At 42.9% G+C, this 18347-nt stretch overlaps 2 protein-coding genes across 5 annotated transcripts in view; one reads left to right on the top strand and one right to left on the bottom strand.

Moving 5' to 3' along the window:
* The window catches only part of si:dkey-91i10.2 (uncharacterized protein LOC555224 homolog), a 59176-nt gene extending 46727 nt beyond the window's left edge, over positions 1 to 12449 (top strand). For 3 of the 4 annotated variants that reach the window (XM_035173904.2, XM_035173903.2, XM_035173905.2), the window contains 5 exons: positions 2948 to 3137; positions 4484 to 4688; positions 6438 to 7027; positions 7742 to 7887; positions 8615 to 12449. In XM_035173904.2, the coding sequence (XP_035029795.1) occupies positions 2948 to 3137; positions 4484 to 4688; positions 6438 to 7027; positions 7742 to 7887; positions 8615 to 9449 (1966 nt within the window). In that variant the 3' untranslated portion in view covers positions 9450 to 12449. The remainder of the gene's footprint in view (positions 1 to 2947; positions 3138 to 4483; positions 4689 to 6437; positions 7028 to 7741; positions 7888 to 8614) is intronic. The other variant, XM_035173906.2, reaches the window with a different exon arrangement.
* Positions 12450 to 12523: 74 nt separating this feature from the next.
* tsn (translin) lies at positions 12524 to 17018 on the bottom strand. Its single transcript, XM_035173908.2, has 6 exons — positions 16802 to 17018; positions 15499 to 15592; positions 15327 to 15423; positions 14687 to 14802; positions 14515 to 14594; positions 12524 to 13867 (listed from the first exon to the last, which is right to left on the bottom strand). Exons 1-6 carry the CDS (start codon positions 16865 to 16867, stop codon positions 13637 to 13639), a joined length of 684 nt encoding a protein of 227 aa, XP_035029799.1. The 5' UTR covers positions 16868 to 17018; the 3' UTR covers positions 12524 to 13636.
* Positions 17019 to 18347: the final 1329 nt, after the last annotated feature.

Below are 18347 nucleotides of genomic sequence, written 5' to 3'. Positions count from 1 at the left end.
TACATGTTGTCAGGGAATTGCTGTAGTTTTTAGTTGAATCTGTGTGTGTGTGCTGCTGAAGTGCCACAGAGCATCAGAGAGATACTGAGAAATGTTTTTTATGACGTGTCCAGAAAAGAGCTGACGTAAGATCCATTAGAACAATGAGACAATGTTTAAAGTCGTCACAGGGACACGTGAGGACCAACAGTGAGGAAAAATAGTGAGGACCAACAGTGACGTAGCAGAGGTTAAATGTAGTGCTGGTGTAATCAATTTAGTCGTGAACTGACATAAATAAGTTTCTTTGTTTAAGTCATTTATCAGGCAAACATTTGAAAAATGTGATATCTTTGGGTCGCTTTGACAAAACACATAATTTGAAGGCATCACATGGGTTTTGGCACCTGATGTTGGACAATTGTTAGTTAAGTCGTTTTAAGACGAGTTTTTCTTTTGCATACGAAGAAGGCAGCATGAGATTGTCCAGGTCAGACATGTTCACAACAACAGGGGAAAATCGGTAACATTCAGGTGAGGGGTCTGGGTCGAACATCCAGGGGGCAGGACGTGACGTATAAATTCCGCTGCAGAGATCACATGTTTGTGTTTATGGTACTTAGACACCAGCGCCAGCCCTTGGCGCCAAAAACTGTTCTTTCCAAGTTGACATCTTTGTCTGCGTCTTCTAAGTCTTTGACTCCTCATTTTCACCCCAAGACATTTTGATAATTCCACTTTTTCGTGTCCGTCACTTGGCATTTTCCTGCTGTGTTCGTACAATGGCTCACTCAACTGAGTCTGACATTTGCGTTCTCACATACAGCCCCCTCCGGGAAAATGTAAGGAAAACATCAGTAGTTCAGTGCAGGTCTGAGAGCAGCTTTATTCTTTAGATTTCAGACTTAACAATGTATCAGTTAATGTGAAGAGTACTGCGAACACATTTGGTTAATAATCAAATGGAGATTAGAAAGCAAATGCAAAGATATTCTGCCAAACGGTGGCCACAGTGACAGCAGCAGTTTAACTGGTGACGACATGTGGACACATCAGAGAGAAGAGAAAGGAGGAGATTCAATGCAACATTATATTTAAGCACAGGAGCTAATATCACTAAATGTCAAATGTATATATAGCTGCTGGTGTAGACTTCACATGTTAAATACAAACCCAACCTGCTCCTCAAGTTAACTTTACCCCTTCTTGTTAAATTCACCTTTTTTTTTTTTATATTACCATTTCAGGAATTTACACCAAATAAAATATCTGTGAAACTGCTGATACAGGATTTTTTCTCGCTGTAACATTATATCTTGCCCTCGTGTCCGTTGGACTGTGAAGCTCAGCAGTGTTTGAAAGGAAAAAATCAATACTGTATATAGTTGGTGGTTCCTTATTAATAGTGTGTGTATTATTTTAGAGCTCTGCCAATCAATAAAACTACATGTAATGGAGACGGGGTCAGGCACAGTGCGGAAGCAACGCAGAATTCTTTTCTTTTTTAACCTCTTTTAGCTCATAGTTTTGGTTTCATCACACGTTTAGTGTTGTGTTCAGAGGCAGCAGGGAGTTGCTTTAAGGGGAGCAAAGGATCTGATAAACTCACTGTACACCACCATCTGTATAAAGTCTGTTGCATTCAAGTTCCCACAGTCATTTTCTCTCCCTGTTGCAAGTTTAACATCTCATTGAGGTGAATCAGAGCACAGAACAAGTTAGTGAACATCTACTTTATTGTGTCAGAAGCAGAGACTAGTTATTGTAGATAAAGATGGAAGACGCTGCGGTGTCAATACACATGCTCGACCAATCACTAGCCGGTGTCAGCTGTCAACCAGATTTTCTAGCATCAATTAACCAATTAAAACAAACTTATCAGAAACATGAATGTTTGTTTTCACAACATTAACAAACATCAGTGTGATGAGAACTACCTAAAAAGGCAGAAACCATCTTTGATGTGTATTTTGACTATTCGGTTTGGTCCAAGTGCCATTTGCTAACATGGAGGAGGCGGGGTTTGTGACCTATACTGCAGCCAGCCACCAGGGGGCCATTCGGATGCTTTGGCTTCACTTTTGCGGAGCTGTCATGACGTCCATCTTGGTTAGAAGTGTGGGTTTTTTAACATGTGGTCTTCATCTGCCCCCAAGTGGCCCAAGCAAATCTGTGCAGCTTTATTAAAAATTCCCAGATTAATCTGCCACAAACACATTTAGACTTCATTATATTTATTAAAATCATTTCTGATGCATTTACAGTTGGTGTTTTCACCTCTAACCCACCAGGACACGCTCTCTCTTAGAACCCTTATCTCCGAAGTGTGTGTCTGTCACACACTCTTGCATGCATGAGTCTCTTCAGGGATGCATTTGTATTTTTAGTGTTTGTGTGTGTGTGTGCACGTGTGTGCGCGTGAGTGTGTGTGTCTTTGCCTGCTTTTGTGTGTCTCGAATCACATGTTGTGCTGCAAGTATGGAGGCAGACAAAGGAGTGAAGAAAAAAATCTGCATGTGTGTTTGTGTGTCACTGTGCTGCAGGGTTCGAGTGTTAATGTCCACCAATGTGTCTAATTACTGCCCCCCCCCCGATGTACATTTGATGCTTGGGGGATGAAAGAAAACAAGAGGTATTGATCATGGTGTTTGGGGGGAGAGAAGGATGATGGAAGAAGAGGAGGGTGAGGGAGGGATAGACGAAGACATGGCAGGAAGCATGCAGAGAGGGAGGAAGAACTGTGTGGACTGAATGCCAGCGGTGCCTTAAGTGGCAGAATTATCACTTCAACCCTCCTCTTCCTCTTCTTCCCCCTTTTCTCCCTCCTTTCCCTTCCTGTCTCGCTTCTCCTCCCCTTTTCCCCTGCCCTCCCTCTCTTCCTCTCATCCTTTTCCTCCCTCCCTCCTCTCCTCCATCCATCCCTCTTTCTCTCTCTCTCTCTCTCTCTCTCTCCTCCTCTCACCACCAGCTGCAGTGCAGAGATTTCCGCCGAGACCCCCGTCAGGCTGTCAGGTGACCGGCACGGAGACTGTGACATCACCGCCCCCTCGACCGACTGTCATCCCTCCGCCGTTGCCATGGCAACGTCGGCAACGGCCTGCGGAGCCGAGGCTGGCGACGAGACGCCCGCAGGAGGAGGAGAGGCAGCAGGAGAATGCGTAAGGAGTCTCTCTCATTTTCTTTTTTTATATCTTAAATTTGTCATTGGTGCGTGTCTTCGCTTTTCTCAACATGCAGAAACCCGCAGATCTATTGGTATTCAAGGATGAAGGGGACAAGCAAGGGGACTGCGACACAGACACACAAACAAATGCACATCACTCACACACACTGATGCAGAGGTATTTTGTCGAGGCGAGAAATGAGTATGCAGCAGTCTGTTTTCCAGCAGCAGCTTGACGTCTGACGGTGCAGTAAAGAGAGGGGATTAAGCCGCCCTCCAGCAGAAGGCTGCTGGCAACTCAGCGCTTCATCCCTGCTCTCTGCACGGCTCCTCTCTGCTGGACGGCTGCAGCTCCACACCAGCCTCAGCTGCAGCTACATCCTCTCCGTGCATCTGCAGAACCGAAGAGCAGGACTGACATGGAGTCGCATCTTGCTCGCATGCAATGAATCTCTAGGTAGTTCAGTGAACAGATGTCGAGGTGCGTTGGATTCTTGCCTTTCTTAATTCTTGGCTTTGAATCCACAGTGGATCCTGACTCTGCATTCCTAAAGTAAGAGGTGCTGCTTGATAATTCAGCTGAGCATGAATTATTCTCCTTAGTTTTATGTGATTGCTGCGAGCTGCAAATCGTCTCCTGGCGCAGAACGATGGAAAAGCTTCCTGCGCCTGCCGCTCGGGTGTAGCTGTTCGTTGTCAAGAGAATCGTCAACATGTAAGGAGGTAATCATTGCAAAGTCAATACCATCAAAGTCAGTGGATGTAAGTGAGGAGCTGCGTGTCATGACCTTTGAACTATCAACCTCAGCTCAACTCTCAGGGGCTTGATGGACCCTAAAAGGATTTTAAAAGCCACGTGAGCAGTGTGTGTCCTCGGAGAATGCTGCAGTGTGTCGGGCAATTCCTGGCTTCACCTTTAATTTAGAAAAAAAAAAGAATGCAGGAGATTCTTTGAATTGTGATCGTGGGGACGTCCGTCATCTCCAAGGCTCTGTGGTTTCAAATTGTGATAAGAGCAGATTGTTCGGATGTGCAGCCTTGTTTTGTTTAGAGTCTGTTGCGAGAGTTGGCTTAGTGCTGCATCTCAGCATGAAATTTGGATTCTTATCAGTTCCTTCTTGGGATCAGGGAGATAACCAAGACTTGTTACGTAATGATGCCATGACAGTGACTACATGAAAACATTACACACACACAGACACACACACAAACACACATCTCCGATCTGTGATATTTCTGCCTCATCATAAGTCTCACCTTATCTCCTCGGAGACCTTTCTTCATCCTGTTGCCATAGAAACGTGACAGTTTGACTGACACATGTCTCCTTCCACCCGGCAGCAGAACGGTCTGGGCTGCAGGCGCTCCAGCTCGGACGCGGCCTATGAGCTGGCTGAGACGGTGAGGGCGCAGCGCGAGTGTCGCCTCCGGCCCCACTACAGCGACCCCATGCCAGCCGACGCTTCTAAGCGCAAACAGCTGGAGATGAAGATCGCTGCCGCCGCCCGCCTCCACGGCCACCGCCGGGACCGTGACAGAGACAGTGGTGAGCACATGACGCACATGTGACAACTGTGTCACTTTGTTTGACATGTTTGGATGTGATCCATTGCATTTTGAATCACAGTTAAACCACTTTGGAGCAAACGAGGACAACATTGATGCAGCAGTGTTATCTACAGAATGAAAATTATCCCAGGGGCATAATTCAAGGACCCATAATCGATCATATATTTATGATGTTTAATCTGCATCAAAAAAAGATTTAGTGACAGTTATGCTGAATGTTTAATAGTTAACTAGAAGGGTAGTGGAGCTCATACCTCCAATAAGACCCAACAGTATGAAACCACATTTAAATTCACTAGATCCTGATTTTTAGTTGGATCTGCAACAAATTTGTTCCCGAAATATGCCTGATTATCATCAAGATCCGTGAATTATTCTCTGAGGAATCAATGTAAAATGTTGCCTTTGTTGCCTGAAGAGCTGATCAGAATACGTGGTGCTTTACTTGCTTTACTATTGAGGAATAAATTAATATTTGGATCTATTTTGGGTGAATACAGGGGGAAAATAATGAACAAAATCAAAGCTGTAGAGACATGAATCTATTTATTTTAGTCCCTATATGGGTCAAACTATAAAAAAACTGGTTCCTACATTTCCATTTAGGCAATTCTTTATCATGTTTTTGTTCGACCTCCCACTGCGTAGCAAATACACACACACACACACAGTTCCCCTGCTGTCAACAGAAACCCATTGACACAGATTGTCAGTCAATATATTAAATGCTAATGTTGACCTTGCTGCTCTCTGCCTCAGATAAGAGGGATGTGGATTAGATTCTGTTTTTACCTCATCACCGAACAAGACTCAGAACCTCACATGTGGATTGTGTGTGGTCATCGTGCGAAATTGAGGATATTTGTGAAAGCACAATTAGCATATTCAGGAGGTCATCACATCTTTTTGTGCGAGTGTGAACCGATTTCAGACCTTTATCTGTTTGCACTTTGGAGACTATGTACAGTTTGTGTGAGGGTTCAACTGAAATGGTTATTTGTGTTTAAAAACACAGCTCCCCCAGGTACAAAACGTTCAGAGTTATGTCTGAAAGCAGCTTTTTCTGTTCTTATAACCTCATATATAACATTTAGAACTTATTACGTCTCAGAGTTTGTCCAAAAATTCATGAGATTTGTCTCTCGCCCTTTATTTCTTTAAAGGTCACTGAAGGTGATTAAAAGGGAATTGATTGATCAGTGATTTCTTTTAAACTTCTTATTTATTTAATGCATTTTGTTTCTTTTAATATTCAGATTTTAACTCACCGATTATGGTCTTAAGGTACATAGGTGTTTTTAACATGCATGGTACCCCTGTGCCTGTCCCCTCTGCCCATACCCTAACCCTCAAACCCTACAATGTCTTCTGCTTAAGTTTAGTGCAGTGGATTTCCTTTTTGTCTCCATAATGAAGACAGATCCCCAGAATGTGACTACAAACACAACATGAGTAACACTAAGCCCACACACACACACACAGTAATAGTGACATGATCCGTATTGACAACAAAGGTTAAGTCGTTGACTGGAGGGTTGAGGATCTAATTATTGGAGAAAGATCATATCTGTAATGCTTTCTCCATTTCTAATGGCTGGCAGTGACCAGTCCAGATTAAATGGGTGGTAATAACGGAGGGTGCCATTAATGGCGTGTACGTGTGTCTCAGTGTGAACAGGCGGTAGAGATGGAATCTATCAGTGCTAATGACTCTGCTCCTCCCCAGCTCCAGCAGCCATCCGGGGCCGCTCAGAGCCCCCTGGCGAGGAGCGTCAGGTGGGTCTGGGTGTGACCCGGTCGGGGCAGCACCGCTGGAGCACCATCAGTAGTCTGAGCGCCGACAGCGGGGTGGTGGGTCTCAGCGACGAGCGGGAGGAGGAGGACAGCGAGCCTCGCCGTTACCGCAGGACCCGGGGGGCTGAGGTGGAGCGGGTGGACAGCGGCATCGGCCCGGGGCTGTCCCGCACCTGGAAGAGACCGTCGGCCTCGCTCAGAGCCTGGGAGGCCCAGAGGCCGTGTCCGGACTGCGGCCTGAGGGACGGGGCGTCCAAAGAGCGAGGGGAGCGCATGTGTGAACGCTGCTCCAAGCTGCGCACGGAGCGCAAAGAAGCCATCCTGGAGTTCCTGAACACGGAGTCCAGCTACGGCGAGGACCTGCGGATCATCAAGGAGGAGTTCTACTGCCCCATGCAGAGCGCCGGGCTGCTGACGGCCGAGCAGCTCGCCGTGGTGTTCGGTAACGTCCAGGAGCTGATCGACGTCAACGACCGCTTCACCGAACACCTGCAGGACAGCATCGACCAGGCCTTCGACCAGGTGACTCCCTCGGTGACTTATACACACATACGATGCTTAGATCTGCTGATTTCTAAAGCTTGTGAGCCTCGAGTCCCCTCTCTAACACACTTTACCTTCAGGGTCACATTCATTGAACGCCATTCTTTCTTTTGAGTGCAAATTCCTACAGTGCACTGCAGACCTGTGTGTGTATATAGTTTCAAGCCTTGATTTCAATATCAGGGTCTGACTCCACTGCCAGAGGATATTTTGTAGGAAGAGTTAGGGCAGTGGTAGATGAGGATAGTAAGGTTGGATGTGTAAGGTAGAGCCTGGTCTGTTTGGAAGTCAGAAGGAGGGTAGATCTCATCTCTGCTACGTTTTGGAACCAATGTGGTGAGAAAGGTTTGGTCGTTTCCATTTTAGCTTCTAGAAAAAGCAATGCTCTCATGAAACTCTTCTCACAGTCTATCCAATCCAATGCACCCTTCACAATATGTTGGTTGAACTTTAGCTTTGTCATGCATGCTGCTTCACAGTTCACCTGCTATTGCTGCAACTGCTGCAATCACAATTTGAATTATTTAAACTCTGCAACAATTCTGCATCCATGTAATTTCTTGGGGCTGAAATAACCTCCACCATCAGATCTTTTAGATACAATAGCTCCCTAAGACAAAGTGTTTCCCAGTGCAAGACATAAACGAGTTGAACACTGACTCGACCACTTCCTCTCCTGTGGTTCGACCTCAGGGAGACGAGGATCTGCTGACCGTGTACATAGGGGAGATCTTCCTGGAGTTCGTCAACATGCTGCCCGCCTTCCAAACCTACTGCCTGCAGCAGCCCACCTCGGTCAACATGCTCAACACGCTGGAGAAGGAGAAGGAGCTCCTCAGGTACAAACAAAGCAAACAAGGATTTTTCTTCCTCTCGGCCCGTGTGATAGAAACTGCGAGCTTTATCGAGTTCCTGCCGCCGCTGTTCTGTGTAATTCTTAATGGAAAAGACAGGGGGGTCATCATTAATTCAGAAGGTCTATTTTGAGAGTAACGATTCATATTTTTAGATAGAACCACAGCTCACCCAGGAGTCAGGCTGTCCTGTGATTCTCATTAATCAACTTAGCAAGAGATCTCCCAGGACATACACAGAATATAAGAATCTCTCAGCTTTCATAATTAAGCCTCCGTGCTGGCGACACCCAGTGGCCGGAGGCAGAATGTTTTTGGGTCGTCCATCCCATTCTTGTGATCAGGAATGTCTTCAAATTTGGTACAAATGTCGTGTTTCATTCACAGATTAACTGATTGGACCTTAAAAAACAAGCATTTTATATTGTGAACGTAAAGTCTCAGGAACACCTTGAGGGAATTTCTTCAAATTTGATACAAACTCTCAGTGATTAGATTTTGGTGGTCAAAGGTCAAGGTCTCTTGTTTGTGTCATGAACACGTTATCTCAAGAACGCCTCAAAATAATCCTTTCAAATTTGGTACAAATGTTCAGTTAGTCTCACAGATTAACTGATTAGATTTTGGTGGTCAAAGGTCACAGTGACCTCAATTGGTGGAGGCATACACCCACAGCGCAATCATTTTAGTGTTCTTCTGTTTCTCTTTTCAGAATCTTTTTGGATGTCTCCCAGAACGACAATACAGCACTGCGTCGTATGAACCTGCGCTCTTTTCTCATGGCGCCCCTCCAGCGCGTGACCAAATACCCACTTCTGTTGAGCCGCATCATTAAGGTCACGCCCGAATGTCACCCCGACTATGCACGTCTCCGTGAGGCCAAGAGTCGGGTGGAGTCCCATCTGGAGCACATCAACATGAAGACTAAGCAGGAGGGCAATGGCGTCACATGGTCCCTCCGATCATTCCGACGAGACAGCCGCAAGAACCGGGAGGTGATCAACATCGAGATGCGGGAGATGTCGATGAAGACGGTGGGCTGGGCCCGAGAAAACACCCGCTTCGTCATGGAGGGACCGCTCCAGCTCTCCCAGCCGGCGGATGGTCAGTGGGTGAGGAAGGGAAGCAAGGCCCTCAAGTTCCAGAATGTTCAGAGTCTGCTGATGGTGAGGACACAGCGGGTGGGTGAGCCCCCAGGACCAGGCACCGACCTTGGGGCATGGGGAGATCAGGTGGAAGGTGGTGGAGAGAGCATTCGAGACGGAGTGCTGGTTCTCATCAAGGACAAAAGCAGCGGGAAGTTCGCGGTGCTGAGAGAGCCCATCCGTCTGGGGAACTGCGTGGTGTCGGCGGATCCCGACTCCGAGGACACATTCGAGGTGCTTGATATCCGACGGGAGTCGTTTGTTTTCCGAGCCTCAGACAAATCTCGCACCCAGCAGTGGTTCCATCAGATTAAGAGGTACACTCGAGACTTGGGCACCTGGAGGAAAAGACGCAACGCTTTGCCCAACATCATGATCAACACAAACCAGACCCGCTCCTGAGACCAAGCATCCTCCCGGCTTTAGCTTTTCTTACACTGTAAATAACCTGGAATCCTTCAACTGCAAAATCAGCCAACAACAAGAAACACATGAGATTTCAGTAAAAAAAAACGTTTCAGGAGGATAGAGACGGATAAAGCACTTTTTTCTCTTTACAACGCTTTAAGTGCACCATACTGTCATATAGTTTGAGGTTTTGGATTTAAAGCCGTGACGTAAAAAAAATCTAATTCTCGGACAACCAAAAAAACTTGGGCTGTGCTCTTCAGCCTTGATTGTAAAGACTGTTTTGCTCTCGGAGAAAAAGAGCCGTGTTTTCAGTAAAATGAGGTGTGTCTGTTGAACAGCATGACTGAACATGACTGACTGCAAAAAAGAAATGTCATTTTTTTATACGAGACAGTTCGGGGTGGGGAAAAACACGTTTGTTTTGGTATGGCGTGGTGGACATGTGGTACATGAGCATTAATCAGTGGTTTTCCGTTTGTTGTACTGACCTCTCCTCGTCTGTGTGCCGCCACCTACTGTACGTCGGCGGTAGAGCAACTTTCACTGCCAGAGATGCAGTTGAGCAGAGCCTCTTCTAACGCTGAGCGGACCTCCTGTATCACTGTGTCCAAAACGAGAACTCAAACGACAGCAATAATATCTGCCACTTTCAAAAGAAGTAGCTACTGTGTTTGTGTTTTAATTTCCCAGGATTTTCTGTTTGGCATCAGGTGATGATGCTGCTTCAGTGCTCGCTGTGTCGGATTCAACCCAAGTCTCAAATCTGTTTGTCTGCATCTTTACAGCTTCCCCTCTGAGGAACTCTCATTGGAATTAAGATCATCTTAGTGCCGTGAAAGCAGCTTGTGAGAAGTTTAGTCTCCTTCGTGTTAACATCACGTCAAATAGGTCAAACGCTAGTTTCCCTCACCGTGGGTTCAGTGCCGAGTTTTTCAACCTTGGGTTTTGGGACAGATTAATAGATATTTATTTGTCTGGTCCAACACAAAATTGACAAAAGCGAGTCTTCTCATTTTTGTTTGATCAACCCAACACTCCACCAACAAGAGTTTTTACCTCCAACAAGGAAGTTATGTTTTTGTGTGCATTTTGTGTTAAGCAAAATCTACTCAACCGATTTCCATGAAATTTTGTGGATCAGTGGCCACAGTGACCAAGGAAGAACCCATTCAATATTGGTGGAAATCCACGTTTTTTTTTTACTTTCCTCACCAGTGCGAGAAGGGGTGTTTTTCAACATCTGGGTTGATTTCCCAAGGAACATTTCATGGATCTTGATGAAATTGTAACATCCAAATAAAAAATCAGGATCTCGTGATGGTGGATCGTGAGGATCATGGATTATGGATACAGCTAGATTTCTCCCTCCATCTCTGTCGGACATTTTCTTTTTCTTCTTTGTACAAATTCCAAACATTGATACACCTCTTCATTTATGCTGGACACTGTCTTTTCCCATCAATGCTGTAAATATTGTAATTTTGTTGATGTGTTCAGAGACACGTGACATCTATTGCACTTCTGTCCGTCCTGGAAGAGGGATCCCTCACATGTGTCTCTCTCTCTGAGGTTTCTATGTCTTTTCTCCTCTTAACAGGGTTTTTCTGGAAGTTTTTCTTTACTATTCCTGAGGGTTAAGGGCAGAGGACGTCGCACCTTGTTAAGCCCTGTGAGACAGTGAGTTGTGAATATGGGCTATACAGATAAAATGTAATTGATTGATAGCAAATTTAAATGTGGTGTCATAAGGGGACTGTTGAGCCTTGGCGGAGGTATGTGCTCTCCTGAGTGCCCTTCTATTTTCATACACAATTATATATTAGCAAGAGTTGAGGATCAGGAACAGAAACTACAAATAAATAAATAGTTTAAACAATGTCACTCAATAGAGCGCCTACCTCCGCCAAGGCCTAACAGTCTCCTTACAATTAATCAAGCCACACCAAATTACACATACTCATACATCAGTTCTCTAAATGTGCCTGAATATTATCATCAAGATCCATGAATTATTCCCTGGGAATTTTGGTGAAAATGTCAAAAAAATCTTACAATTTTAAAGAAAGAGAAATCCACCAGATCCACCCCTTTGTTCAGGTCCATGTGAAACTGTAACGAGTTCATGTCCCATCTTTCCATCAAGTTTCTCCGAATTCTGATCAGTTACTTTTACGTAATCCTGCTGATAGACAGACAGACAGACAACATAAGCTCCTTGGCAGAGATAATTAATCACGAGTCAACATTTGTGACTTGGTGTCAATCAGTTCTCTGCTGACTTATCGCTTCATTATCACACATAAATAAAACAGGTTTCCTGACGAACTCAACTCAAAAATGTCCGAACCATCTCGTCACGACCCGGTTCGACTATGTGACCCAGCAATGAGCTTTTGTGCCTTGGTACTCGGTTACTGTTTAGCTACAGCTGAGATATGGATTAGACTGCCCTCTGCTGGCACTTGGTTGAGATGACTAATAAAGGCAATATAAGTGTATTCCTCTGACAGTGCTTGGCTGCTGATAACGTGTGATCACCTGATCTTCTTACTTCTGTGTGTTTTTACATCTCCTGGTTGTGTTTATTTATGAAGGCTTTATTTTGTTTAATGCACTTTATTATTATTATCCAGTAATAGAACAGTAGCTGTTGGTAAAACATGATACGCAGTCTTGTTAAATCACAATTCTTCATATTAGAAGGAACTTAGTCGACTGAAGCTGATTTCAGTCATCAAACCAAAACCACTTCTTAGGACCGATGCTGTTTTATGTTTTTAATGACGTAGCACTATGAGAGGTAGGGAATCACTGTTCTTTGGAGGGCAGAGCTGCTCAACTCCACACCAACACTCCTGCACTGTTGGAGGAGGTCGGTTCAGATTTACAAATTGTAAAAAGACGACTGAACTGCATTCCATTACTTTCCTTTCCTCATGTGCATTTGAAAGGCCTAATGTATTATGCCCCCATGAATTATATTAAAAGACTTTAAACAAAAGACAAAGCCTGGACTCTTCTCTGCAAAATGCTCTTTTCATCAAAATCAGTCGAAGCTTGACATGTAGATTGTAGAAATATATTTACAGTCATTTTAAGCATTGTAGTGACAACTAATTTAAAGACGGGAATAAACACAGTACAAGTGGAATACACATTATTACACCAGGGAACAAAAACACAAGATGCGGGGTAAAGAGGTTAAACAAGAATTATTTCCAATCTACTACTACTACTACAACAATCTAGAAGCAAACCGAAGCTTTGACACAGATGCTGGAGACAAATGTTCCAGACATTTTTTCAACAGTAAACGAGATATGATGTGTAAATATTTTTGTATTGGTTCATCACGCAAAAAAACAAAACACTAAACAGGCTCCACAGACGCTTTCATCTGCCCTGTTGTGAAAGGGTCCTTGTTAATCAAAGAAACTGGTTACAGAGTAGCTTTATATCGTGAGAAGTGCATCATTGTCATTTCTGTGGCTTGGCCTCTATTGGATCCTCATTTACAAAAATCCTGTGAATTCACGTTAGGTGCTATTAATGATCGAAAACCCAGAAATCATAAGAATATTTTTTTTAATGTTTGTTATTATCGGATTCTGGATTGAATCATCTCAAAGTGGCATCAAATATTTTTCATAAATGAGACTCCTGGATATCTGTTTAGGTGACAATCATTCAATATTTTTGCAAATAAATGACCAGAACAATTTGCTCTGCACGGCCGGAGCACTTTCGCTGACCTCTGATTTTCCTTTTCAACTAATTTAACATCAATTTACTATAATTCAATAAAAAAAAAAAGAAGTTGACTGTTGCAAATGCGACTCAGGGGAACATTAACATATGCATCAGATGAAGCTGAGAACACAGATTTACAAAAACTAGCAACAAAAGATTTTAATCCTCTGAACGAGGGATTCAAACTCAAGTCAACCCTTCTGCCACCATCCCGACAGACTGCTATCCTTCCACAGCACCTCTCATGTATGCATTCACACAAACAGACACACACACACAGTCTGTCCTCAGCTGCTGTGACCTCAGGCAGATCCACGGTCTTGCCTTTGGTTATGGTCACCGATCTGCAGCAGCCGTGGAGAGGTTCCAGCCCGGGGTAGCTACTGCGCCCTCCTCCGTCTCCCACAACCAATCGCCACCCCTGACCTCTACTTGTCCCCGCCAGACTCAGACTCCTTGGCCAGGCCGCGGATGGAGAGGTCATACACCACCTCCTCGATTTTCTTCACGTCATACTTCAGACCATCATAGCGCTTCCTCAGCGGGTCGTTCTTCAGGTTGAGCAGGCGGAAGCCCGAGTCCAGCTCATTGATGAAGTTGGAGATGCGGAGCGGCCGGGTGTAGTCTCCTGCTGTGACGCTGTTCACCGCCAGTCGTGACTGGAGATATGACAGCACCAAGTTAACACAAAGGCACAAATTTCAAGAAATCTTTCTTTAAATTGCACGATATGGAGGAGTTATAGAGTCAGGCATAAGACAAAAAAATTGCATTTAGAGAATAAAGTTGAACCAAATCAGAGAGAGATTTATTTCCAGTACATTTTTTTAATTAAGTTGTAATGCTATTTTATGAATAAAGTCAAATCCTCTAGCTGGGTTTATGACCTGAACGCCAGCCAGTCACCAGGGGACCATCTAGACACTTTGGCTTCACTCTTCACACAATGTGTTGAAATGCGTAAACCAATTCTGAAGCACAACTTTACAAATACATTTACACAAGGAACATGGTAGAGACGGTCATATGTGCAAATGTTAGCATTTTCATCTTGTGTTAAAAGTTCAATCTTGAAATTTCAAGTTTAACATTTCTACTTCGTTCCTCAAAATAAAAAAATCCCCTCAGTTTTTTCCTAATGCTTGACCCTGTTACTCTCCCATGAAATAAAAAACATCAGTTGCTTAAACACACCAGAAACCACAAGTCCTTTGCTACAGTTCAACATTTCTTAATTGCATAGAAACGTTGCTCTGGGCTTGATGCACTGTCGATTTAATGCGAAAGCAATCAACACTCGACTCACCAGTTCACTGGCCATGATCAACACACCCGCCAGATAGTCCTCTACATCCAGGTGAAACCCTTTCTCTCGCACCACCTCGACTACAGTGTGAAGAAGGCAGAGGAAAAAAAGAGAAGAGTAAGGCCACATTCGTCAGTGAGAGTAATACACTAACATACGAACTGGTACCTACTGCCGAGTATCTTAGCCACCTCCTCCCGAGTCACAAGAGTTTCACTCTCCAGGTAGACGACAAAGGCTGCTAAGAAAGCCAAGCGCTGCAGCACGAACCTCCAGTGTTCATGGAACCTTGAGTGAGAAATTAAACATGGTATTTTATTTCACCAAGATAACCCACCTGATATCAATCCTGCTGTCCACAGTCATAGCTACATACATAACACATTAAGAGTTGGAAATGTAACAAAAACACAACAACACAAACAAGTAATACCGGGTGTGAACTTAGGTCCAGTTCAGACTTGGTATTAACATCTTTCCTGAGAGACCCAATCACAAGTGGACATCTTTAAGTACGTGTGTTCTCAGCCATGCGATGACAGCCACCACTTTAATGTTGAGCTCTGGTGGAACGATTATAAATCTAGATTAAATCTTGATCCATGTTCATCATGAACAAGCAGAAACTCTCTAAGAAATTGAATTAGGCAAAAGAGAAAAGGCTACAGACTAGGATGTGACAATCTGGGAAAAGATGAGCCAATAATGTTGCTATGAAGTTTGAAAAATTTGCAGAGGTATAACAGTGATGACACAGACCCACAACTTGAAGAGAGTTACACACAAGAATGTTATTTTAACATGGCTCATACCTGTAATACTGCTCCACAGGAAACTTTGTTTTGAGGTCTGTGATTTGTGTCCTGACTGTGCAGAACAACTCACGAGCCCTTGTACATTTACTGGGAACTAGAGAGACAGGAAAAGACCGATTTTATAATCTGAGACACCATCAAGTACAAGTAAAACTGTCCAAATACTCACTTTCTTTGAATCCAGATGGTTGGTGGACACTTTGGAGAACTGTCAGAATCTCTCTAGCTGCCTGCTCCAATGTCTGAACCACCTTACGGATATCCTACAAAAAAGATGCACCAAAGGATACAGAAAGAGTTTTGGTTATTTGATTGTTCTATAAACAGAAAGACATTTCAAACTCTCCAAATGTGTGTTAAGTACTAACAATACAGCAGATTAAACAGACAACTTTCCACAAGGTCCAAGTCAATACATTTAGAATTTAACATATAATATAATGCAGTTCATTATTACCTCCACCAAGGAGTTTATGTTTTCATCTGTGTTTGTGTGTTGGTTTGTTAGCACAATTACACACAAACTACAGGACTGATTTCCACAGAACCTGGTGGAAGGATGCGGTCATGGGGAAACCTAATAAGTTTAATGAGGATCAGCATCAGGAAGCAGATCCAGGAATTATTTTTTACTTCATTCGACAACTTAAGAAAGGGCGTTTTTGATGAGAAAAATCAGCCACATTAAGGAGACGTGTGGATCTAATGGATTTAAATTTGGCGTATGCAATCTGGAGGGTATGCAATCTGCCATTTGGTTAACATTACTATTGGTTTTCTAACATTTTATTTATTGGCATTTCTTTTGGCATTGCAAGAACATAGAGTCACGCAAAAAATAAATTAAATAATTAAATTTAAATATTTTTAAACACCATGACCATAGAACATTAATGGAAAAACTAAATTGGAGTGCAAAACAGATAGAAAATATATATGAAAAAATATAGAATATAAAAATAGTACATAAATAAATGACAAAAAAAAAAACATTTCTCTAAACTTTATTTAAATTAGATTATTGCTTAAAGCTGGTCTCATTGGTTTTAAGGTCCTAATGGGATCTTTAATATTAAGTGTATTCACGTTTAGGTTGCGCCGGATGTGGCACGTACACATTGGCGTTGATACATTCATCTACTATAGCTATAACATGTCAAAATAATAGTCAACAATAATGACGCTTTTTTTAAACGAGGTTAGGTGAAACCCACTGGAATCAAGTGAACGCGTGTAGAACCAAACAACCCGGCGGCAGAGATTCGTTTATTTTTTATAATTTATGATTAAAGTGGCATACATATTAAGAATGTATCAACCAGGTTCCAACGTTATAAAGCTACATATCGGATGTGATCATCAGAGGCGCTGATGTCTGAAGAACAGAACCTCGCTCGTGTTTTAACAGTTTACAGACTGTGGTTAGCATCGAGCTAACCGTGTGTGAGCTAATGTTGACGGTTCATTCAAACCTCTCGGACGTCCTGGTCCGCGCTCAGGAAGCCCTGGATGTAGCTGAACATCTCCGTGACAGACATGTCTGACGACGAGGAGGAGGCAGAGGAAGAGGAGAAGGATGAGGAGGAAGAAGGTGAACAAGAGGAAGAAGCGTCCGCAGCTAATTCAGAAAAACAACAACGTGCACGAGAGACCGTCCCCGCCGCTTCGACAGGCGCGTACAGATGACGTCAGGACTTCAACGTCAAGGTCTGTAGTGAAAGAAAGAAAGAAATAACAAAATAGAAAAAGAAAGAAATGAACTGAAAAAGGAGAAGGGTCAAAGAGAGAAATAACAATAGAAAAAGAAAAACAGAAAGAAAGACAGAAAATAAATGCATAACTAAATAACAGATAGATAGATAGATAGATAGATAGATAGATAGATAGATAGATAGATAGATAGATAGAAAGGCCTGCCGAAGATTATTCTCCTTGCCAAACTTTTCAAATGGTTTGAATAAAACGATTGCATCAGCGCTGAGGTTTGGAAGCACTAATCCAAACCCAACTACATATAAAGTATAAAGTGTTTATAAAGATATGAAGTTGTCTAGTTTAACCTCAAGCAGATGCATCTGTGCACTCTTACTTTTGATACTTTAAGTATTTCTGCTCAAGGATCTTTCATTCTTGTATTTATATGTAAAGTAAAAGATTCTGATACTTCTGTTTACAAAGAGAAAGACAGTTTAACATCTTTTAGTCTGTTTTCTCTACATCACCATCCAATACACAATTCTCACACAAGCTGTATCCTAAAGTAATTTACATTCTATGATATCATGAGAATCCTAACACGAACTCATTTCTCTTTAGACCAACTATAATAGGATCTGATGTAATATGGGACAAAGAAACCATAGCTCTTTTTACAAAGAGCCTCCAACATGTAAGTGGTTTAATCCATGAACAGAAACTGCTTTGTTTCCAGGACAAAAACTGAATATCGTTCAAGACAAGCTGCATTACCTAACTCACCCTGTTGGGGGAGCCAAAGTAGAACCCTCGCTCATGTTACCTTCATGTGCTGCTGGGAAATAGCACCATTAATCCAAATCCTTTCCCAAAGAATAACTGGTCAACAGTCAATTTTTTTAACACTGTGGCAACACAAATATTTTTCTTACTAGTGTCCCATGACTGATCTATATAACTATGTATTCATCGTCAGCAAATGAATACACCATAAACTCTGTCTCAACAATGTCTTATCAGGAAAAAAATGTAGAAAACGTAACTGTGAAACTTTAATGTGTCAGGTATATTTCAACAGCAGGAAAAAGTATTTCATAGGCTGGAAGATATAAAAGGCATCTTAATCATGCGTACATGGTTGAAAAACAGAGAAAAGCTAATAACTGTAAATATAAAATCTGCATCATAATCAAACATTAAATTGTTAAATAGAGAATTAAAAAAAACAATAGTAAAGAGTAAAAGAACAGTGCATTGTAAGACATTAGCAATTAATAGGTTTGATGAAATTAGAAATTCCTATAAACTTCAGTAGTGAATGTG

This window comes from Hippoglossus stenolepis, chromosome 13 (assembly GCF_022539355.2).
Source record: "Hippoglossus stenolepis isolate QCI-W04-F060 chromosome 13, HSTE1.2, whole genome shotgun sequence".
NCBI classification, from domain to species: domain Eukaryota; kingdom Metazoa; phylum Chordata; class Actinopteri; order Pleuronectiformes; family Pleuronectidae; genus Hippoglossus; species Hippoglossus stenolepis.
This window is presented reverse-complemented; position numbering and strand designations above follow the sequence as displayed.

Excerpts from the sequence above, each read along its gene's own strand:
- tsn (XM_035173908.2), bottom strand. The coding sequence starts at position 16,867 with ATGTCTGTCACGGAGATGTTCAGCTACATCCAGGGCTTCCTGAGCGCG. Across the intron at positions 15,593-16,801 it reads CGGACCAGGACGTCCGAGAG|GATATCCGTAAGGTGGTTCA; the intron begins GTTTGAATGAAC and ends TCTTTTTTGTAG. Across the intron at positions 15,424-15,498 it reads ACCATCTGGATTCAAAGAAA|TTCCCAGTAAATGTACAAGG; the intron begins GTGAGTATTTGG and ends CTGTCTCTCTAG.